The 17,290-nt window shown below is 42.6% G+C and overlaps 1 protein-coding gene across 7 annotated transcripts in view; it reads right to left on the bottom strand.

The window, feature by feature from the left end:
* The window catches only part of OPCML (opioid binding protein/cell adhesion molecule like), a 1,045,970-nt gene that overhangs the window by 198,290 nt on the left and 830,390 nt on the right, over nt 1–17,290 (bottom strand). For 6 of the 7 annotated variants that reach the window (XM_045555653.1, XM_045555651.1, XM_045555647.1 and 3 more), the window contains one exon: nt 13,613–13,845. In XM_045555653.1, coding sequence (XP_045411609.1) covers nt 13,613–13,712 — 100 coding nt within the window. In that variant the 5' untranslated portion in view covers nt 13,713–13,845. The remainder of the gene's footprint in view (nt 1–13,612; nt 13,846–17,290) is intronic. The other variant, XM_045555652.1, reaches the window with a different exon arrangement.

The following is a 17,290-nucleotide window of genomic DNA, read 5'->3' as shown; positions in this document are numbered from 1 at the left end:
GATTTTAAGCCTTATTTTTAAGGTGATTGATTTGGTGTGTTTTCCACTTTCTTTCCTGCTGTGGGGACATTTTGCCTCTATGTGTGATAATTTTTTTTTAAAGCAACTTTGATTTTCCTGTCCCCTCACTTTCCACCCTGCTGTTGCAGAACCAAGGACTGGGAAGCTTTATTCCTCAAGTAGCTATTTTGTCTTCTCCAATTCTGTTATTACTTGTTGGTACTTTGGATTAGCCGTGGCCTGGGATCAGGGCTTGTCATTCAGCACTCACATCGGTGGCATGTTTAAAGTGGGCACTTGGGGATATATGTGCCCCAGTCACAGATTTTTTTTCTTTGAAAACTGGACAATAGACTGTTTTATTTTGGGATGTAATAGCAGATGAGGGAAATTCATTACAAATGAAGAGGTTGCATTCAGCACGCAGGAGGGGCCCCTTAAACATGCAGTCTTAGGAAGGACTCCAAGTTTTGTATTTCTTAGCCTAAATCATATTGATGCTGAGATGGAAGGCTCTTAAGAAAAATAAAACCTTTGATGATGACGTGATTATTATTTCTTTTTTGTCTAAAAGTTGTCTACTTCATTTCTTAATTCTCCCAATTATGTATTGTTTCAATTTCAAAAACATATAACCATGTCCAGAAGTATCTCTTGGACATGAGACTGTAAAATTATGACAACAATATCAAATATAGTTATGAGAAGAATATTTTAAAATAACAAGAGGAATGATATAAAATTTTGAAGACACACACAAACACACAGACATTCTTAAATATTCAGAAGGTGGCACGAATCTTCTGCTATTATCCACAAAACCTAATATAACTTATTAAAACCTGTGGGACCAGTGGGTTTACTTTTATGTGATAAAACCATATTTGGGTGAGTACAGGATTAATAGCTCCAAGCATCACTGAACCACCCTAGCATAACACGTCATGAAATTTTAGAGGTATTTTCAGGAATTAAGCTCGAAGCCTAAAACAAATAATTTTAATAAAGTATAGAGTATTGTGCACTTAATGCACAACAGCCTTATGAAGGAGGTGGGGTAGGCTTTCTTTCTCACAGTTTACCTATGAGGACCCTGAAACTTAACAAGGTCACAGAGTGACCAAGAGTTAAATTTTACATACCTCCCTTCTAGAAGCAGCTTAGTAAGTGAGTTCCTTCTCTGTATACATTTGAATTAAGGCTTAGGCTATCCTTACCATTGCCTTTTCTGTTGGATTAACCTCGACATTATAGCACTTGGAAAACACAAGCCCAACTACCAGTGACCAGAGATGTGATCAGTTGTCCGTGGTGACGTGGGACGGAAGGAGGAGCGTGGGGGGGAGGGGAGAGGAGGCAGAAGCTGGCCGAGCCTGCTGTGCCCCACATGGGACAGTTTCAAGCAGTTCCCTCCTGCTTCTTGCTGAAGGAGCCCAAGCAAAGCAGCAGGGGTGCAGAGGCCCTCAAGCGCGGCATGCGCCATCTGCCCAGGCAACCTCGGGGTGGCCTGGGAACCAGGGTGGGAGCACCACGGGCTGTCCTGGGACCAGGGTGCACCAGAGAAGCCCACAGGCACAGCCTCAGGGCAGCTGAGCCTGCTGTGTGCTCTCCCACCTGCCCCCAGGGAGGCAGCCTGAGGACACCAAGCCATGGGCCACACTCCTCTGTCCCTTCTTTCCCTTTCTCTGGGACCCCCCCACCTTTCTCCGTGTCGTCATTTTCAACCACATCCTCCATTTGTGGCTCTGTGGGCCTCTGCCGGTGTTTTCAAGTTCTCCTTCCATCTCTTTCCTTTGCCTCCTTTTTCTTTTCTAGATCTTCCAGGCCTGAGTCACTCCCCCAGCCCCCTTATTTGTGCCACCTAGACTCCTGTCAAGAGGAGCGTTCCATGTCGACTCTGCCATGCTCTCTTTCAACAAGCTCAGGTTCACCTACTCTGGAATGCCATGTGCAGAAATGTGTGTGTGTGTTGCAAATAGTAATGTATAAAATCTATGTCCTGAATCAAAAAATTAACTGTGAACTTTGTGTATGAAGGAGACCAAATTTTTTGTCCTCGAGAAACTTGTGCCTTGGAAATGGCAAACTCACCCCACTGCCATTAGATTCCAGGCCATGGCAGGGTGTTTAGAAAATACTCTAAGTTCCATTTAAATTTACTGTTTGGCATTTTTGGGACACACAAGAATCTCTTCTGCCAACCTATAAATTCATTTAAAATCTGTGCTTTCCCTTTGAAAAATTCTAATAACTAAAAGAGCCAACAACTATACCATAATTAATGATTATCTCTATTACCAGATAGAGCTTTCTTTTTTGGCACTGACCTGTATTTAAGTGACATTCTGAGGGCAGTATTTCTGCCACTCCATGAATCAACATTCACACGTCAAACACAGGGAGATTCCCTTTGCTTTCACCCCAAAAAAATCCAGTAATAAAACTCCAGCTCCTGGGAGATGCATGGCTAACTTACCCGGGGATTTTAGGTCACCCAGGTAGCTGTTATGTTGGTTTGAGGTGGAAATAATTTATCTAAACAGAAATTAAGAAGAAGTTAAAAAGAGAAAAAGAAGTGAGAAAAAAGAAGAAGAATTGAAAGAGAAGGTAAAATCTCTATTTCAGCAATGTCTTCTAAAGCTGTTTATGATAAAAAGAGGATTAGGTAGCTTGTATTCCAGCTATATTAAATTAAGTCCCAGAACTCTTTCCTCAGACACACACCGGCCTGAAAACATCAATCCTATCACGACAAAAAAGCCCTTGGGAAAAGGAATCCTCCTGGCAATGTGCCATCCAGCTCTTATAAACTGTTAACCGTGGTAATGAACCAATCCGAGAGACATATTAATAATGACATGAAGAGACACATTTATTGTTGATTGTTGAGATGGTGGCAGATTTATTGCCAGCGTGCCAGGAGGGAGGGCTTGGCCCAGCAATGGTGCAATTAAAAACAAATTGAATACAGGGACAAAGAATCAATAATCTAACAGAGCAACTTTTAGTTTGCAAAATACAAATATAAATTAATTGACCTGAACACAGTTGCTAACTGGTCATTAATGTCTGCTTACTGGCCAATCGGAGCACATAATCCATCCCATTAAACTGACGGCAGCAGGCTGGGTTCGTGCACTTCCACTCTGCCTGCCAGGGCAGCCGTCGGGGCACCTTGCTTGGGGGTGATTTCCAACACCACTAAAGGAAAGTGGCTGTGTCCGAAATTTTCCCCTGAAGCTCTAAATTAAGGATTTTTTTAAAGGTTTCACTAAGAACTTCTTTATTCAACAGATATGTTTTTGATTTCTACCGTGTGCAGCGATCCATCCTGAGCACAGGGGGGCAAAGGGAATAAGCCCTTTTTATGGATTTTTTTCCACCAGTGTGGCCTTCTCTGGTGTGGCCGCCAACAGCCTCCCAGATGTCCACCCTTTGGGATGCTTGTTCTTTTGTAAGAACAATTGAAATTTTTCCTCAATCTTCCATATAAACATATTTGGGATATTTCGCTATCATTTTTAGGGATTAGTAATATTTTATATAAATTTGTTAAAGAGCTACTTCTATGGCCTTGCCAATCCAGATTGTCACTGCTAAGCTGTGCCTCTGTGAAAAATTATGGAGCCATTTCTGGCTCTTGCCTCTAAGGAAATTACAATCTAGTGGAGGAAGAGAGTTAGATTTACCAATAACTGAAATTTGAAATAGAACGTTACAGGTATTATAAGGAAAAGTGGCAACTGGAATTTCAGAGAAAGCCTTTAGCTTTGGGTACTTAGCCACTCTAAAATCCTTTTGTACAGTATGATAGCTACTAGCCACGTGAGGCTCTTTCAAATTAAATTAATTAAAATTATATAAAACATAAATTCAATTCCTCAGATGTACTAGTCACATCTCAGGCTCTCAATACCCACTTGTGGCTAACGGCTTGTCTGCACCCTTTTGGAGAGTCCACACATAGAACATTTCTGCCATCACAGAAAGACCTGGAGGACTGCACCGTTTACTGTAGGATTTGGACATCCAGGGAGGAGGAGAATACTGAAGGCAGATGAACTGTGTGAGAAATGGAAGAGAATGAAGGACGGTGGGCAGAAGGGATTATACAAGGACAGATTTGACTAGGTTGTGTATAGAATGTGTTATAAAAATGGAGAAATAGGAAATATAAGTGGAAAGGTAGGTTTGGCCTGGGACCGTTTAGCACTGGAAAAGATGATCTAAGAAGTTTCGACTTTACTTCACTGTCAATAGGGAGTCATTAAAATCATGAGAGCAGGGAAGTGACATGATCAGACACGTGCATCAGAAATACTTAGACAACATCGTTAAAATGAACGATAAGGAGGGAGAGGCTGAGGATTAGCTATCAAGTAGGATGTGGCAGAGGAAAGTCAGCGGAGAGTAGGATTCCGCACTTCGACGGCAGGTGTTGTGGGTACAGAAAGGGAGAGAATAACCTTATTGGACGTGACATCTGCTTTCATAGGGAAGTGAAGGGGAAAGGAGAGTCAAAGCTTAAGCCAAGGTTTTACATAAGGATGGTGTTTCCATGAATGGAGACGTGAATTAAAAGAGGAGGAACAGGTTTTGGAGTAAAGAAGTTCAGTGCAGTGTGGGACGTGCTAAGATGACTAAGAGTTACCCAAGTTGAAGAGCTCAGGAGAGAATAAGGAGAAATAAGAGAATGGAATTTGGGAAGAAATAAGAACTGGAAATTTAGGTTTAGGATTCAGATACAGAGTTGATATATTAACTCCAAGAAAGAATTTATAGTTACTCAGATAAATAAAACAGAAGGAGATAAAAAGGTTTAAGGAAGACAGATCATGACTGCATAGTTATAACACTAAAATGCTTTAAGCAGAGACAACCTGACAAGGAAAGCATCCATATTATAAAGGAACTGGTATTTCAGTCTGACCTGCTTATGTAAAAGGTGTGGAATCAAAGGTAAGTTCAGCATAGAAGTTGAGTAAAGACTCCCTGTAGACTGAGTTGCATTCAAATCACAGCCCTGTACTTATCAGCTGGTGACCTTACTCTCTCTGAGCCGCAGTTTCCTCATTCAAAAAATTAGGAAAATGAATTCCACCTTGTGGGGTTAATTGGAAAATAGAATCGGATAATACACACAAAATGACCTAAGTACAGTTAACCCTTGAACAATATGGGGGCTGAGGGCCTCAATCCCCACACTGTCAAAAATTTGAGTATAATTTTTGACTCCCTAAAACGTAACTACTAACTGGCTACTGTCGACTGGAAACCATACTGGAAACATAAACAGTAGATCAACACATATTTTGTATGTTATATGTATTATATAATGTATTCTTACAGTAAAGTAAGCTGGAGAAAAGAAACTGGTACTCAGAAAATCATAGGGGAGAGAAGATATATTTACTACTTTTTAGGTAGAAGTTGGTCACCATAAAGGTCTTCATCCTCATCATTGTCACCCTGAGTAGGCTGAGGATGAAGAGGAAGAGGAAGGATTGGTCTTGCTGTCTCAGGGGTGGCAGAGACAGAAGAAAATTTGCATATAAGTGGACCCATGCAGTTCAAACCCAAGTTACTTGAGGGTCAACTGTACTCAGTGGTGACAGCCATAGTTTATGATGATTAAGAAAATAAATTCTTGACTGTTTTCCTTGTGATTATTTTATTTCTATTCTGTTGCTTTTCAGTTTCCATACATATAGAGGATTTTAGTTGAAGAATAGTCAAAGGTTTTTTGATATTTTCATGAAAAACCAAAATAGGAATCAGTACAATTAATAGTTACTATTGTCAAGACACCATGTTTCAGGGTAAAACTTACTAACTAGGAGCTCCAAACAGGGCTTGGAATGTAAGTCAGACTCTGAATATGGGCACACTTGCTACATGTAGGCAAATGGTACTACTCTGAGTTCACAGTTTGTTCTGATGCTAAGACTGACCTCATGGGTGGTGAAGCTTGAAATCTTCTGTGGGATCCGGACTGTGTGAGGGTCACGATGAACTCTTAACCTATTAGGAGAGTTTGTGGACATTTACTAATTTGCCCGTCTTCCTGGGCGTGATTCCTCCCCTGCGGACAGCAGCAGGAATGTGCGGGAAAAGATCTATTTACTGCAGTTATTGGCAGACAGGCCTCTTAGGAAATAAGCTGAGATCACCATGCAAATTGAGCAGAACATAACAGGCATTTCATTTTCTCCTCCATCTCCACATCAGTGATGATTTCGAGAACAGGCTCTATGACTGTTCCGTTTATTTAATTCTGTTGCAAATAAGGCAGATGACAGCCCCGGGCTCTGACACTTCTCTTTCTGGCTACTGTATAAATCATCAAATCAGGTGCCAGGACTGGCGGCACCTGCTTGGATCATGTCAATGTGTCTCTCTGCCTTTGAGTCAAAACAAGTCCACACACTTTCCCAGCCAGGACTCTCAAACGGAAGTACTGTCCGCTGGGCAGGCAGGGTTAGCCCATCCTCAGCCCTGCCCATGTGTTCATCCAGTGTCACATTCTGATTTGGTCTCGTTCACCTTGGGAAATACCAACGCTTCCTGTTCTTATAATTAATAGACTATAAGTGTCACAGCAGAAATTGAGCGTGTCCCTCCTTCTCTCTTCTCCTAGACTGAGGCTGAACCTACATATTTAATGGAGGGTGGAATGGAATTCCAGAGGCCACAGAAGAAATAGCCATGAAACCTGTAAAAACTGTGTGTGCGTGAGTGTGTGTGTGTGTGTGCACGTGTGTGTGTTTTGGTCTTAGTTCCTAAGTAGAGCCAAACAAAGCCCCATATTCCTCCTCACAATAATGGTAGAACAGACCTGATAAAAGGAGAAACCAACCTTTTTGCAAAATGTGTTTTGAACTGTCTTGTCACCATCTGCACACAAATGTCATGATAGGTATCACAACCTAGGCGATTTGGCTACACGCAGTGTCAAATTCAGATAGCATCTGAGAAACGCAACCAACCAAGAGCAGGGATGGGCCTGCTCGTGGAGAGTGTGAGTGTGGGCTCCTTCCAACCCTGAGGGCAGGAGACTAGGGGTGGGGGGGTTGGTGCAAGCAGCCTGTGTGGGGACACTCTTTTGGTGAAGGAGGATTCTTGATACACCTTCCTTTATCGGGTGTAGAAAGTAATTTGAAAACAATGATTTCATTCCCCAATCTTTCTTTGTTGTACCTGTCTTCTTAGTTAACATAACCCTTCGAGAAGGACAATAGATGCAGATACAGAGATCAGTTTGATGTGGGTTGTGGAGGCTGCAAATGTCAGAGAGGAACTAGGAGGGAGAAGGGTATTTTTTTTTCACCTTCTCCAAATAAAAAGGTGAATAATGCTTAGAGTCACTACTAACTAGTAGTGTTAGCAAGAGGACCCTGAATCCTAAAGCCTCTGAAGAAAATATAAATAAGAGAGAAAGAATAAACCTTCTACTTGACCCACTAGTGGATGAAGGTGGAGAAAAGACACAGAGTACAGACTCCTGGTTACATAAAATTCCTCTGGAGAAATTATATTAAAAATCATAAAATATAATAACTACAAATGACTTCCATTCCATCAGTTCAGTTCTTCTGTTTCAAAGTCAAGGAAATGAAGCCCAGAGAAGTTCTTATACTTATTTTACTTGTGTGGTTTATTTGCACACATACATAGAATTTGCAGCTTAGAGACTTCCTTCCACGATCTTATTTCCAAATACAAATATATTTATACACACACACACACACACACACACACACATCACATAGGATTGAACTTTGCATGTGTACATATAACACAAGTCAATTATGTTGAATTCTATTCTTCACCCCAGGATAAGAAATCTAGCAAGTATCTTGAAGACACAGGGCTGAGATGTTAGGAGCAGAGCTCAGGCTGAGAAGTGAGTTTTCTGATGCCCAGTTTTGGTTTTTTCCATTCTTCTACCATGCCTCTGTGAAGAGCAAGAGTGATTATAATTTAAAATAGAGGCTGAATAAATTAAATTTATTTCAGGTTGACTGCCTGCTTTTCTTTAAGCCCACAATCACATTAATTTAAACGACTGTAATATTTGGGAGAAGAGAGGGAAATAGCAGAAAAAAGAAGTTGGTTACAAAGGAAGAGCTGAAAATAGGTAAGTCTCTGGCAAAATTGTGACCTGTGGTCCTGCCTCCCTGGCCCTGCTGTAAATGCTCCAGGTGCCCTCCCCACATCTGCCTGCTGCCCTCACCCTGGAATTGTCTCCTTGGTGTCCACCCTTCTCTAGCACACCTCAGAACTTTCATACTTTTCTCACACACAGTAGCAGTCGCCTGTCCTTTTACTCATCTGTGCATTAGCAACATGGCACAGGGAACGCAGTCCTGGCGTTGCTTTGACACTTCCTAGCCAGTGCAACTCAGACAAACCACTTTCAACTCTCTGAATCTCAATCTCCTGTCTTGGAAGGGGTGGCTCTCTGTTCACTCATCCAGGGCATTTATGAAGAATAATCAAAAGAGATCATGCTTGTAAAGCATCTTAACTATTTGTATTTTGATAACTGTTTTCCTAGAGACAAGCGCTCTCTTTGGGTTAAAACAAATAAGTCTAATGAAGGGAAGTTAAAGCACATAGTAGCTCCATCATCTTAGCGTAAGTCGTTAATCTTTCTAAGCTTCAGTTTCTTTATTTGTAAACGTGACTATGAAGTGTATTTTGTAGGGTAGATATAAGGAACAATGGAGATAAGGTTTTTACTTAAATGTGTCCAATGCTGAGGTTGGCTGGCGCTTAGCAAAATCTAGGACTGGGCTGGCAGGGAAATCGTATTTCTTTACATGTGAAACTCAACTTTGGATACCAACCAGTTTCACCTGAATTGACTCCAGGCTAAAAGACCCACAGTCTTTTGTTTACATGGAAATTGCATAAGCTTGCTGTGGAGTCTCATATGCAAGAATTTAACAAAATTCATCATTTCCAGCCCTCTGCATAAAATTGGGCCTAGCAAAAGGAGTTCATTCCATGAAAGGAAGTACTTTGTAGTAAACAGATTTCTAAACTAGTCCAGAGAGCAGGTAGAGAATACCAACACCCAAGAAGCCAAGACAGACCAGCCCTTCCCACTCCGTCTGTCCCTTGCAAACTACATCAACACAGCACAGGCAAACACAGATCTCTGTGTAGTTTCAGCATGTTGAAGAGTTAATGATAATGAGAATGAAAATTAGATCCTGGATTCTCAAAGGGGCCAGGGTTTTCAGTACTTACATAGGATAAAGTGGTAACATTTAAAATGTGTATCCCTGGAGGGATGAACTGCTAGAAAATTAATTATCTTCTTCTCTGCTTCTCTCTCTGCCTCTCTACACCATTTATTGTAGCTTTGGTGTCCCACCCCCTCTGCTAATTTTCTGTCTTGAGCTTTGTCCTCCATTTCTGCTGGTATAATGCAATATCAGCAGTAGGAAAACGAAAAAAAAATGGGAAAGAAAACACACCCCAAGAAACCTGGAAAGTTCCCGTTGCTCTAGAGCAGAGAAATGAGTTCGGACATCAGTGGCAGTAGAGGCACTGGAGTATGCAGGAAGGATACTAATCCTGGAGTCCTGTGGCCATGGTTCAAGACCCAACTCGGCTGCTTACTCACTGGGGACTCTGGCCGGTCTCTTAACCTCCATGAGCGTGAGCTGCAGTTATCTAATTTACAAATGGAGGTGACAGTCCCCGCACTGCAGCCGCCTCCCAGGGCTTGTTCTGAGGGTCAGATGAGACAAAGATTACAACCATCTCTGTAAAGCACTACATAAAAGCATAGAATTTGTGTTAGCCCTGTTACAGCACATCTCTTAGCTTGTCACCCCAAAGACCCTCTTCCCTCCAGGGCATGTCCACTGCAAGTCATCGGGACAGTGCCTGGCTCCTCCCCTGTTGCTATCTGCTTGAAGAGGCTTCATGATGCCTGCATGCACACGGCACTGCAGTTGCCGTATCAGTGTGCTTCTGTGCATTTCACAGACAAACACTGCTGAGTGCCTACTGTGCCTCAGACAGTGTGCTAAGCGCTGAGGACAGAGATGAATACATTGTGAGTCTTGCTGTTCTCCAGCAATAGTTAACCTCAGAAAACTTACCTACTCTCAGGCTAGTAAATTCATGTTGAATCTCAAATACACCCTTTCTGGTGTTAAGTTACACCTGTTCCCTAGTTCTCTAATATGTGTTTAATGTTTGTGTTTTCTTTATCCCTGGACCTAGTAGGCCTAAAGCTTTTCTCTCTGAGTGGAACTGGATCTTACTTCCCCAATTACTAGCAAGGCCACCAGCATCTCCCCAAACTCAAAGATATGGGTGAAATCCTTTTACTTCTTCCTCTTTCAAGGCATTAGAATGAATGCTCTCAGTTTCCCCTGGACGCTATCTCAGGCCTTCTGCATCTCCACGGGTAGGCCCCAGCCTACCTGGCCACCCCGCCTGGGCAATGGGAGTGACCTCCTGCCTGTGCCTGCAGCTTCTCTGCACCCCAGCCTACCTCTGCAGGGCTGCCAGACTGCTTTTCCTACCCTGACTGATCCGACCCCACAGCGGCACATCCCCCTGGCTCTGGGACTCCTGACACCCAGGATTCAGTCTAGATCACATTATCACACGTGCTCACGTGCTGCCTTGAAATGATCCCCTCAGTGGCTAAGATGTGCCTCGGGTATCAGTGACACAATTTTAATGAAGGCAGCTTCTTCTTTCTAAGAGAAGGATTTGGAAATTAGTTCCATCAGATATGTGGCAGAGGCTGCCTTCCCCAACAGTAAGGGGCAGACGCTGAGGTTGCTGGGGAAGCATCCCAGTCCCTCCCCTGCAGAAGGGACACAAAGCGGGCCCCAGGGACTGCTCTCCTGTCTGCTGATGACATCTGGTTGGCAGAAAGAATGAGATACCAACATTCCCAAATGGACGGAAGATAAATAAACACCATTTTGTTTTTCTAAACAGACAAGTTGCAGCTCGGAAATTTTTCAGTTTTTCTCATTGCAAAATCAATACCCATCAGCAGTTTGAAATTACAGACGAGATTAGGCCTCAGTTTTATACATGCCTTATTGTCTTCCAAAAGCTTTCTACTCAGTCAGATAAATCTTCTTTAAGAGGATTAGGAAACTTTCATTATCTTTATCTAACCTGAACTAACACTAAGTCTGAAAAATTAATCTATAGACTGGACAAAAGCAGATAGCTGCTGGGAAGGAGGAGGACTCTTGGGCTTCTTTCTAATTGAGTGTTGGGGTCTCTGCATCCACCCCCTAGTAACTCAACTGGTCCTCAAAGACAGAACCAGACACCACATTGCTAAGCAAGGGGAGAGAATGCAGCTCCCTGGCCTCCTTCTCTGTAGCCGCTCATAAATGGGAAGACCAGCCTGCCAGGTGTGCCAGGAGGAGTTCCTCCCCTTCTACCTCCGCCTGCCCTGACTCTTTGCTTTTGGGTTTCCCAGGCCACCTCTGAGGGCCAGAGCCACCGGGTCACTTGGCCTGGAATGTGGAGACTGTGGAGCTGCCCTCTGGACTAGAAGACATCAGTGCGCTGCTTCTCCCTCACTCAGAGGCCCGCAGGAAGACCCCGTAGTCTTCCACGTCCCGCCCAAGGGCTGGCTCAACGTGGACCGTGAAGAATGGGGTCCCTGCATTGCTGCACCCTGAGTGCAGTGTGGCCTATAATGACTGACACACGTCCACCACTCCATTTCTGTACAGTCCCTGACAGTTCGTTTTTATTTCAGTGCCGCATTTCCTGAATTTGAAGATAACTTTGCTGTCAGTGCCACAGAGGTGCCACTGAGGTGTCACTTCCAATGCTGTAAACCTCAGCTCCTCTGGAACCAAGCCCAGGTAGCAGGTGGGGTAGTGAGAATGCACACCACCTTGTTTTCTACACCCTCAGAAACTTTCAACAGCTATCCCAGCTCATCTCCGAAGACGGATCTCCCTAAATGCCTCCACCACCCTGAGGAGAAGTATCAGATGTGACAGTTGTCTTGATCTCCAGATGGGAGGCAGCCTGGTGGCTCCAAAGCAGTGGGTGGGACGTGTATGGAGAATGGAAACCGGCAGCGTCTGTAGACGTCTGTTGTATGGCAGGCTCATGTGAGCGTCTGAAAACACGTGGGGACGGGAGGAGGGCTTGAAGGCTGGGCAGAGTGAAGCTTCAAGCAGCATGACAGGGCCAGGGACTGCCAGGGACTGCTGGGGAACAGAAGTTGCAGCAGACAGATCTCTGGCCCTACACAGGCCATTACAAATGGCCTACAGAGGCAGGCCTGGATGTTGCGCGAGCAAAGAGCTGCTTGAGCCAAAGGGAAGGAATGAGCATCCTGAGATGTACAAGGGACTGAAGCAGGAATAGACACTAACCCCACTCAGCTTCTCTCCGGGAAATCAACTGAAATGAGCAACCTCATATTTTGTTTTTTTTTAAAGCAGAGATGAAGAAATCTATCTTAGCTAAGCAAGGTTGCTTACACATTTCACAAACTGAAAAAAAGATCTGTTGAATCTATGGCAGATGGTATCTGATAAAAGGCAGTTGCTAAAGACTACATCATAAACAGGGCCCTTTCTGAGAGCTCAGTGTAGGTCCCCAAGATGTCAGCAGAGGAGGCTCTGAGAGAGGGCCACCTAAACCTCTTACTTGGTGGAGGAAGGATGTGTCCTTGGGTGATGGAACTAGTCTGCTCAGAACTTCATTCCTACTGAGAGCCAATACCTGCCAGAAATTGTTTACATAGTGAGGGCAGTTGGGATGGGTTCAAAATAAGTTCATTTGTATTGCTGTGTTGTTAAAATGACTCTCAAAGTCTTAGAACTGCTACCTGCATGTGTTTTTAATTCTTAATATTTAATATCTGATGTCTGAGATTCTGACACTTCTTTAGCCCCATTTTTTAAGATATGACATGAAATTTAAATTAAAAACTATTTAAAAATGTACACATCACTATGCCTGGGCCATACTGATTCAAATTTTTAAAAGAATGGGAGAGGACATTAAGGCTTTCTTCTCTCCCCTCTTTTTAAATGATCTGAATTAATTTCCAACACTGACCTGGAGAAATCATTCTGACCAACACCCTCTGGGGTCTGGGCTCCCTTGTGGGGCTAAGACAAAGTGTATAAACACAGCTGTGACGCCAGAATGGATCTGACCAAACAGCACTCAGAGACCCTTCCAGAACACGTACAACCAGCAACTATGAAAAATAGTCAAGTCACATGAGCTCACATCTTATTATTAGTCTTTATTATACAATAAACTTCTAAAAGATAATTAAAAGGCACTGCGAGTAGCACATTATTAATATCTATGTTTGAATATATCTTGTTCCCTCTCCAGAGTGCTAAGTAACTTAAGAGAACTAAACTAGCACATGGCAAACAACTTACTGATGAGAACAGAAGGATTAGAGATAAAATTGAGAAACTGTGGAAAGATATTCTGTACTTAGTTAAGAACCCCAAAGATGGGAAGGAATCCAAGACACACAGTCAATCTCTGGATTTAATAGAGGAAAATGACTTCTGTGTCTTCATGTATGAGTAGAACAGGAGTGCCAACCCCAGGTTCAGCTGTGACTTACCTTGCACTATGAGGTGGACCCGGGAAGTTTTGGGATGATTGTCTGTCTGCACAGAGCAGGTGTATGGACCTTCATCATACACGTCCACATTTTGGATCATGATGCTGTACTGGGTCGGCGTGTTGACCAGGATAATCACACGAGGGTCTATGGACCACTTGTCGTTCCCAGCATAGAGGATGGTGCTGCGGTTTAGCCAGGCCACCCGTGTGACCCGGTCATCTATGGTACACCTGTGGGTGGGGCGTGGGGAGGGAGGAAGAAGGAAGAGAGAGAGAGAGAGGTTGTGTTATAAACACACTGTTGCACGTTGAGGAATCATTGAATAACACGACACAGGAAATAATCAATTGTTGATGAAACTTCCCTCATGTAAGAGTGGCCTGAATCGTCTTGGAGAACCAACGTACAAACTCACTTTTACTTGATACCGAAGAATATTCTGTGAACATCTTTGCCGTACATTTGCTTTCCTTCTTATTTTTTCCCTCTAGGCTTATATGAAAATTAGTTTATGTTTCTTGAGCACATTTACCACCTTGTGGGAGAAGTGGCCCAAGGGAGCAGGGGAGAGAAAGTGGATCAGTATTTCAAATAGGTCACAGATAATCCACAAAGCAAATACTTAACTTGTAGTTAATCAAAAATTGAACATATTTACCTCCAGACCTCCCTGGTGTTGATAATCTCCTTAATACCCCTAAGCAGCCCAAAGCCTGCAAACTGCAATTTATAACATGGGTTGGTAAAATTCAACTTAGAAAGCCAACAGTTTCTGAGGAAGTCACACTGCCTGTTAGGGGTTCAGGATAGGGAAGAAGAAAATTATCAGCAGAGTCCTTCTTCCTCATAAGCTCCCCGTGCCCCACTGGGAGCGGGAACAATACTACCATCGACACAGACAGCTGACTGCTACCTCTCACCTCGTCTCCTCGACGGTTCCAGACTATGAACACAAACGGAAGCTGCTAGCTGGTGTGTGTGACCCTGCAGAAGTAAATGTGCTGCACATTTGCACGTGTGTCCTCGTGACTTAGAATGTGGGAATGGAAGCATGAGAAAACAGAATCCTGTGTAAATGTGGGTGCCCACTCACTACTGGATGCCACACGTGGGAACATGCAATGACAACCAGCCCCGCTGATGTCCTAGCAGAGAGAAGAAGGGCATGAGTCTACCGCCTCCAGGAGAGAACACGGGACAAGCATGGCCTTCCCTCCCTAACATTTGGCTGGCAGCAGAGAGCCCTCAGGGCTCAGGAGACGGAAGGACACAGGCTGTGGTGGAGAGATTGGGCACTGGCAAAGTGACCAACCTCATGTAGCTTGAACGGCCCAGGGACTCAGCACCAAAACAACAGTTCCCTTGAAGAAGGAAAGCACCCAATCTAGGAGGTACTCTCCCTAGGATGCTAGTGTTGTTTTTATTCCTCCTACCAACCTGGGAGAGTACCAGTCGCGGTCTCTTTGCATGTGCTGTCCCACCTGCCTTTCAGCCACGGTGGAGCAGGGGTAGGTGGGGTATCATTAGATGCTGTCACACCATGGTGGGAAGAGATTGTTCTTTTCTAAATTCCCTTTATTTGCTGGTTTTATTTTTCAAACTGCAAAAGTAAAATAAGCATGTTTTCACATGTGAATGATACAAAGTGAGTAATAAATGTGAATAATACAAAGGTCACAGAGGTTAGCTAATAACTCACTCCCCAACTCCCAGTGCCTGATGCTCCTTCAGTACCAGCCTGTGACTTCTGCTTCTGCATCTTACTCCTTACAGACCTGTACTCGCTTGGGTAAAGCTTGTGTTGATTAGTTTTTGCCTGAAATAGAATTGTACTCTAACAGTCCTATGAAACTTTCTTTTTCACTTGACCACAGGCTTCTTGCACAGCAGTAGGTACAGATCTAATTCTGTATCATTCCTGGGTAAGTCTAAGATCTGTGAGATGAGTAATGGGGGCCCAATTGCATGCACCATTAGGACTGAGAATTTAGGTACCAATAAAGGATTCTTTCCCATCTTAGTAGATGTATCATTGGTATAAAGAAAATCTGAAATCATGCTATCTCCTCCACATTCTTGGGTATCTGCTTTCTTTTTCTGTTTAGTTTTCTTCCTTTTATAGCAATTTTCATTTCTTTTATGAAGATTAAAACCCTAATGGACTCTCCCTGCTCCCTACTTTCAAAAGCATTCCTTAGGGAAGAAATATGATAAATTCATTCACTCTCAGTTGTAAATGACTGATAAGGACTAATGTACAATAATTCCTAATGATGGCTATATTTTCATAAAGGCCAAATCCCTGCGTAAGTAACTCCTCCTAAAGAATGAACTTCTAATAGTAGAATTCCAGGAGTCAGTAAGCCTGGAAGTGGATGATAAATTGGGACAGAGCTGGGGGGGGGGGTCGTCTTCTAGTCCCTGGAACTGCACAAATCCAGACAACCAAGTGCAAAGAAATATTCTTTATTTAATTTTGGTCAGTTATGTAACCCACATTTTTAAGTTGACATAAAAAAATTATTTAAGGTATAGTAGCAAAGGATGCATTTTTATATACTATTTTCTATGACTATAGAAAATAGTCGCATTTCAAAATTAAAAAGTCACAGAATTTATATATAGATAGATAGATATAGGTATATATGTTCAATGGAATTTAAATACCACAGTGATTGATACTCGTGATTATCCATTTTCAAAATTTATGAATAATATCTTCTTTAAAAGTAATAAAATGTGCACTGGTCCTTTTCAAACTACAACTTGCATTTTCATTACATGTCCCCTGCAGGATATATTTTATGCTTTAAAATCTTTTATTGATCACCCATCATATTTATTTGCAACTCTCTCTCTATATATATAGATTGAAATTTAAATTTCTTTTATATCCTATGACCATAAAACTCTACATAATAGTTTTTTTAATAAAATGAGTTACATTACAAACATAAAATTGATAAAACAACATAAATATATTGCACATTTTGTTAAATAATAATTAAACATAAAAAGCAAACTTTTACTGGAAATATAGCTCTTAATTTGATGGATGAGGCTTGTTTTTAATACCATGGATAAATATCACTTAACAGGAGAATGAGATAGAGTTCAGGATCAATTTTATTCCTATTTTTACTTTTAGAGAAACCTTGTTCATATAAGCAAGAAGATGGAAATGAAAATTTTGTATAGTAATGCCACTCAATTCTTTGAAGACCTTCTAAGATATACGCCAAACATCACATAGTAATAGAGCTTCCAAAATTATTTTAATCATCTCACAGCTGACAAATCAATTAATTCTTCTTTCTATTTCTTTCTTTCTTTCTTTTTTTTTTTTTTTTTTTGAGACAGAGTCTCACTTTGTTCCCCGGGCTAGAGTGAGTGCCGTGGCGTCAGCCTAGCTCACAGCAACCTCAAACTCCTGGGCTTAAGCGATCCTCCTGCCTCAGCCTCCCGAGTAGCTGGGACTACAGGCATGCGCCACCATGCCCGGCTAATTTTTTCTATATATATTTTTAGTTGTCCAGATGATTTCTTTCTATTTTTAGTAGAGACGGGATCTCGCTCTTGCTCAGGCTGGTCTCGAACTCCTGATCTCAAGCAATCCACCCGCCTCGGCCTCCCAGAGTGCTAGGATCACAGGCGTGAGCCACCGCACTCGGCCTT

The sequence above is a fragment of the Lemur catta genome, chromosome 7 (assembly GCF_020740605.2).
Source record: "Lemur catta isolate mLemCat1 chromosome 7, mLemCat1.pri, whole genome shotgun sequence".
Lineage (NCBI taxonomy): Eukaryota > Metazoa > Chordata > Mammalia > Primates > Lemuridae > Lemur > Lemur catta.
Note: the sequence above shows the minus strand (reverse complement) of the source record. Positions and strands in the feature narration are given on the sequence as shown.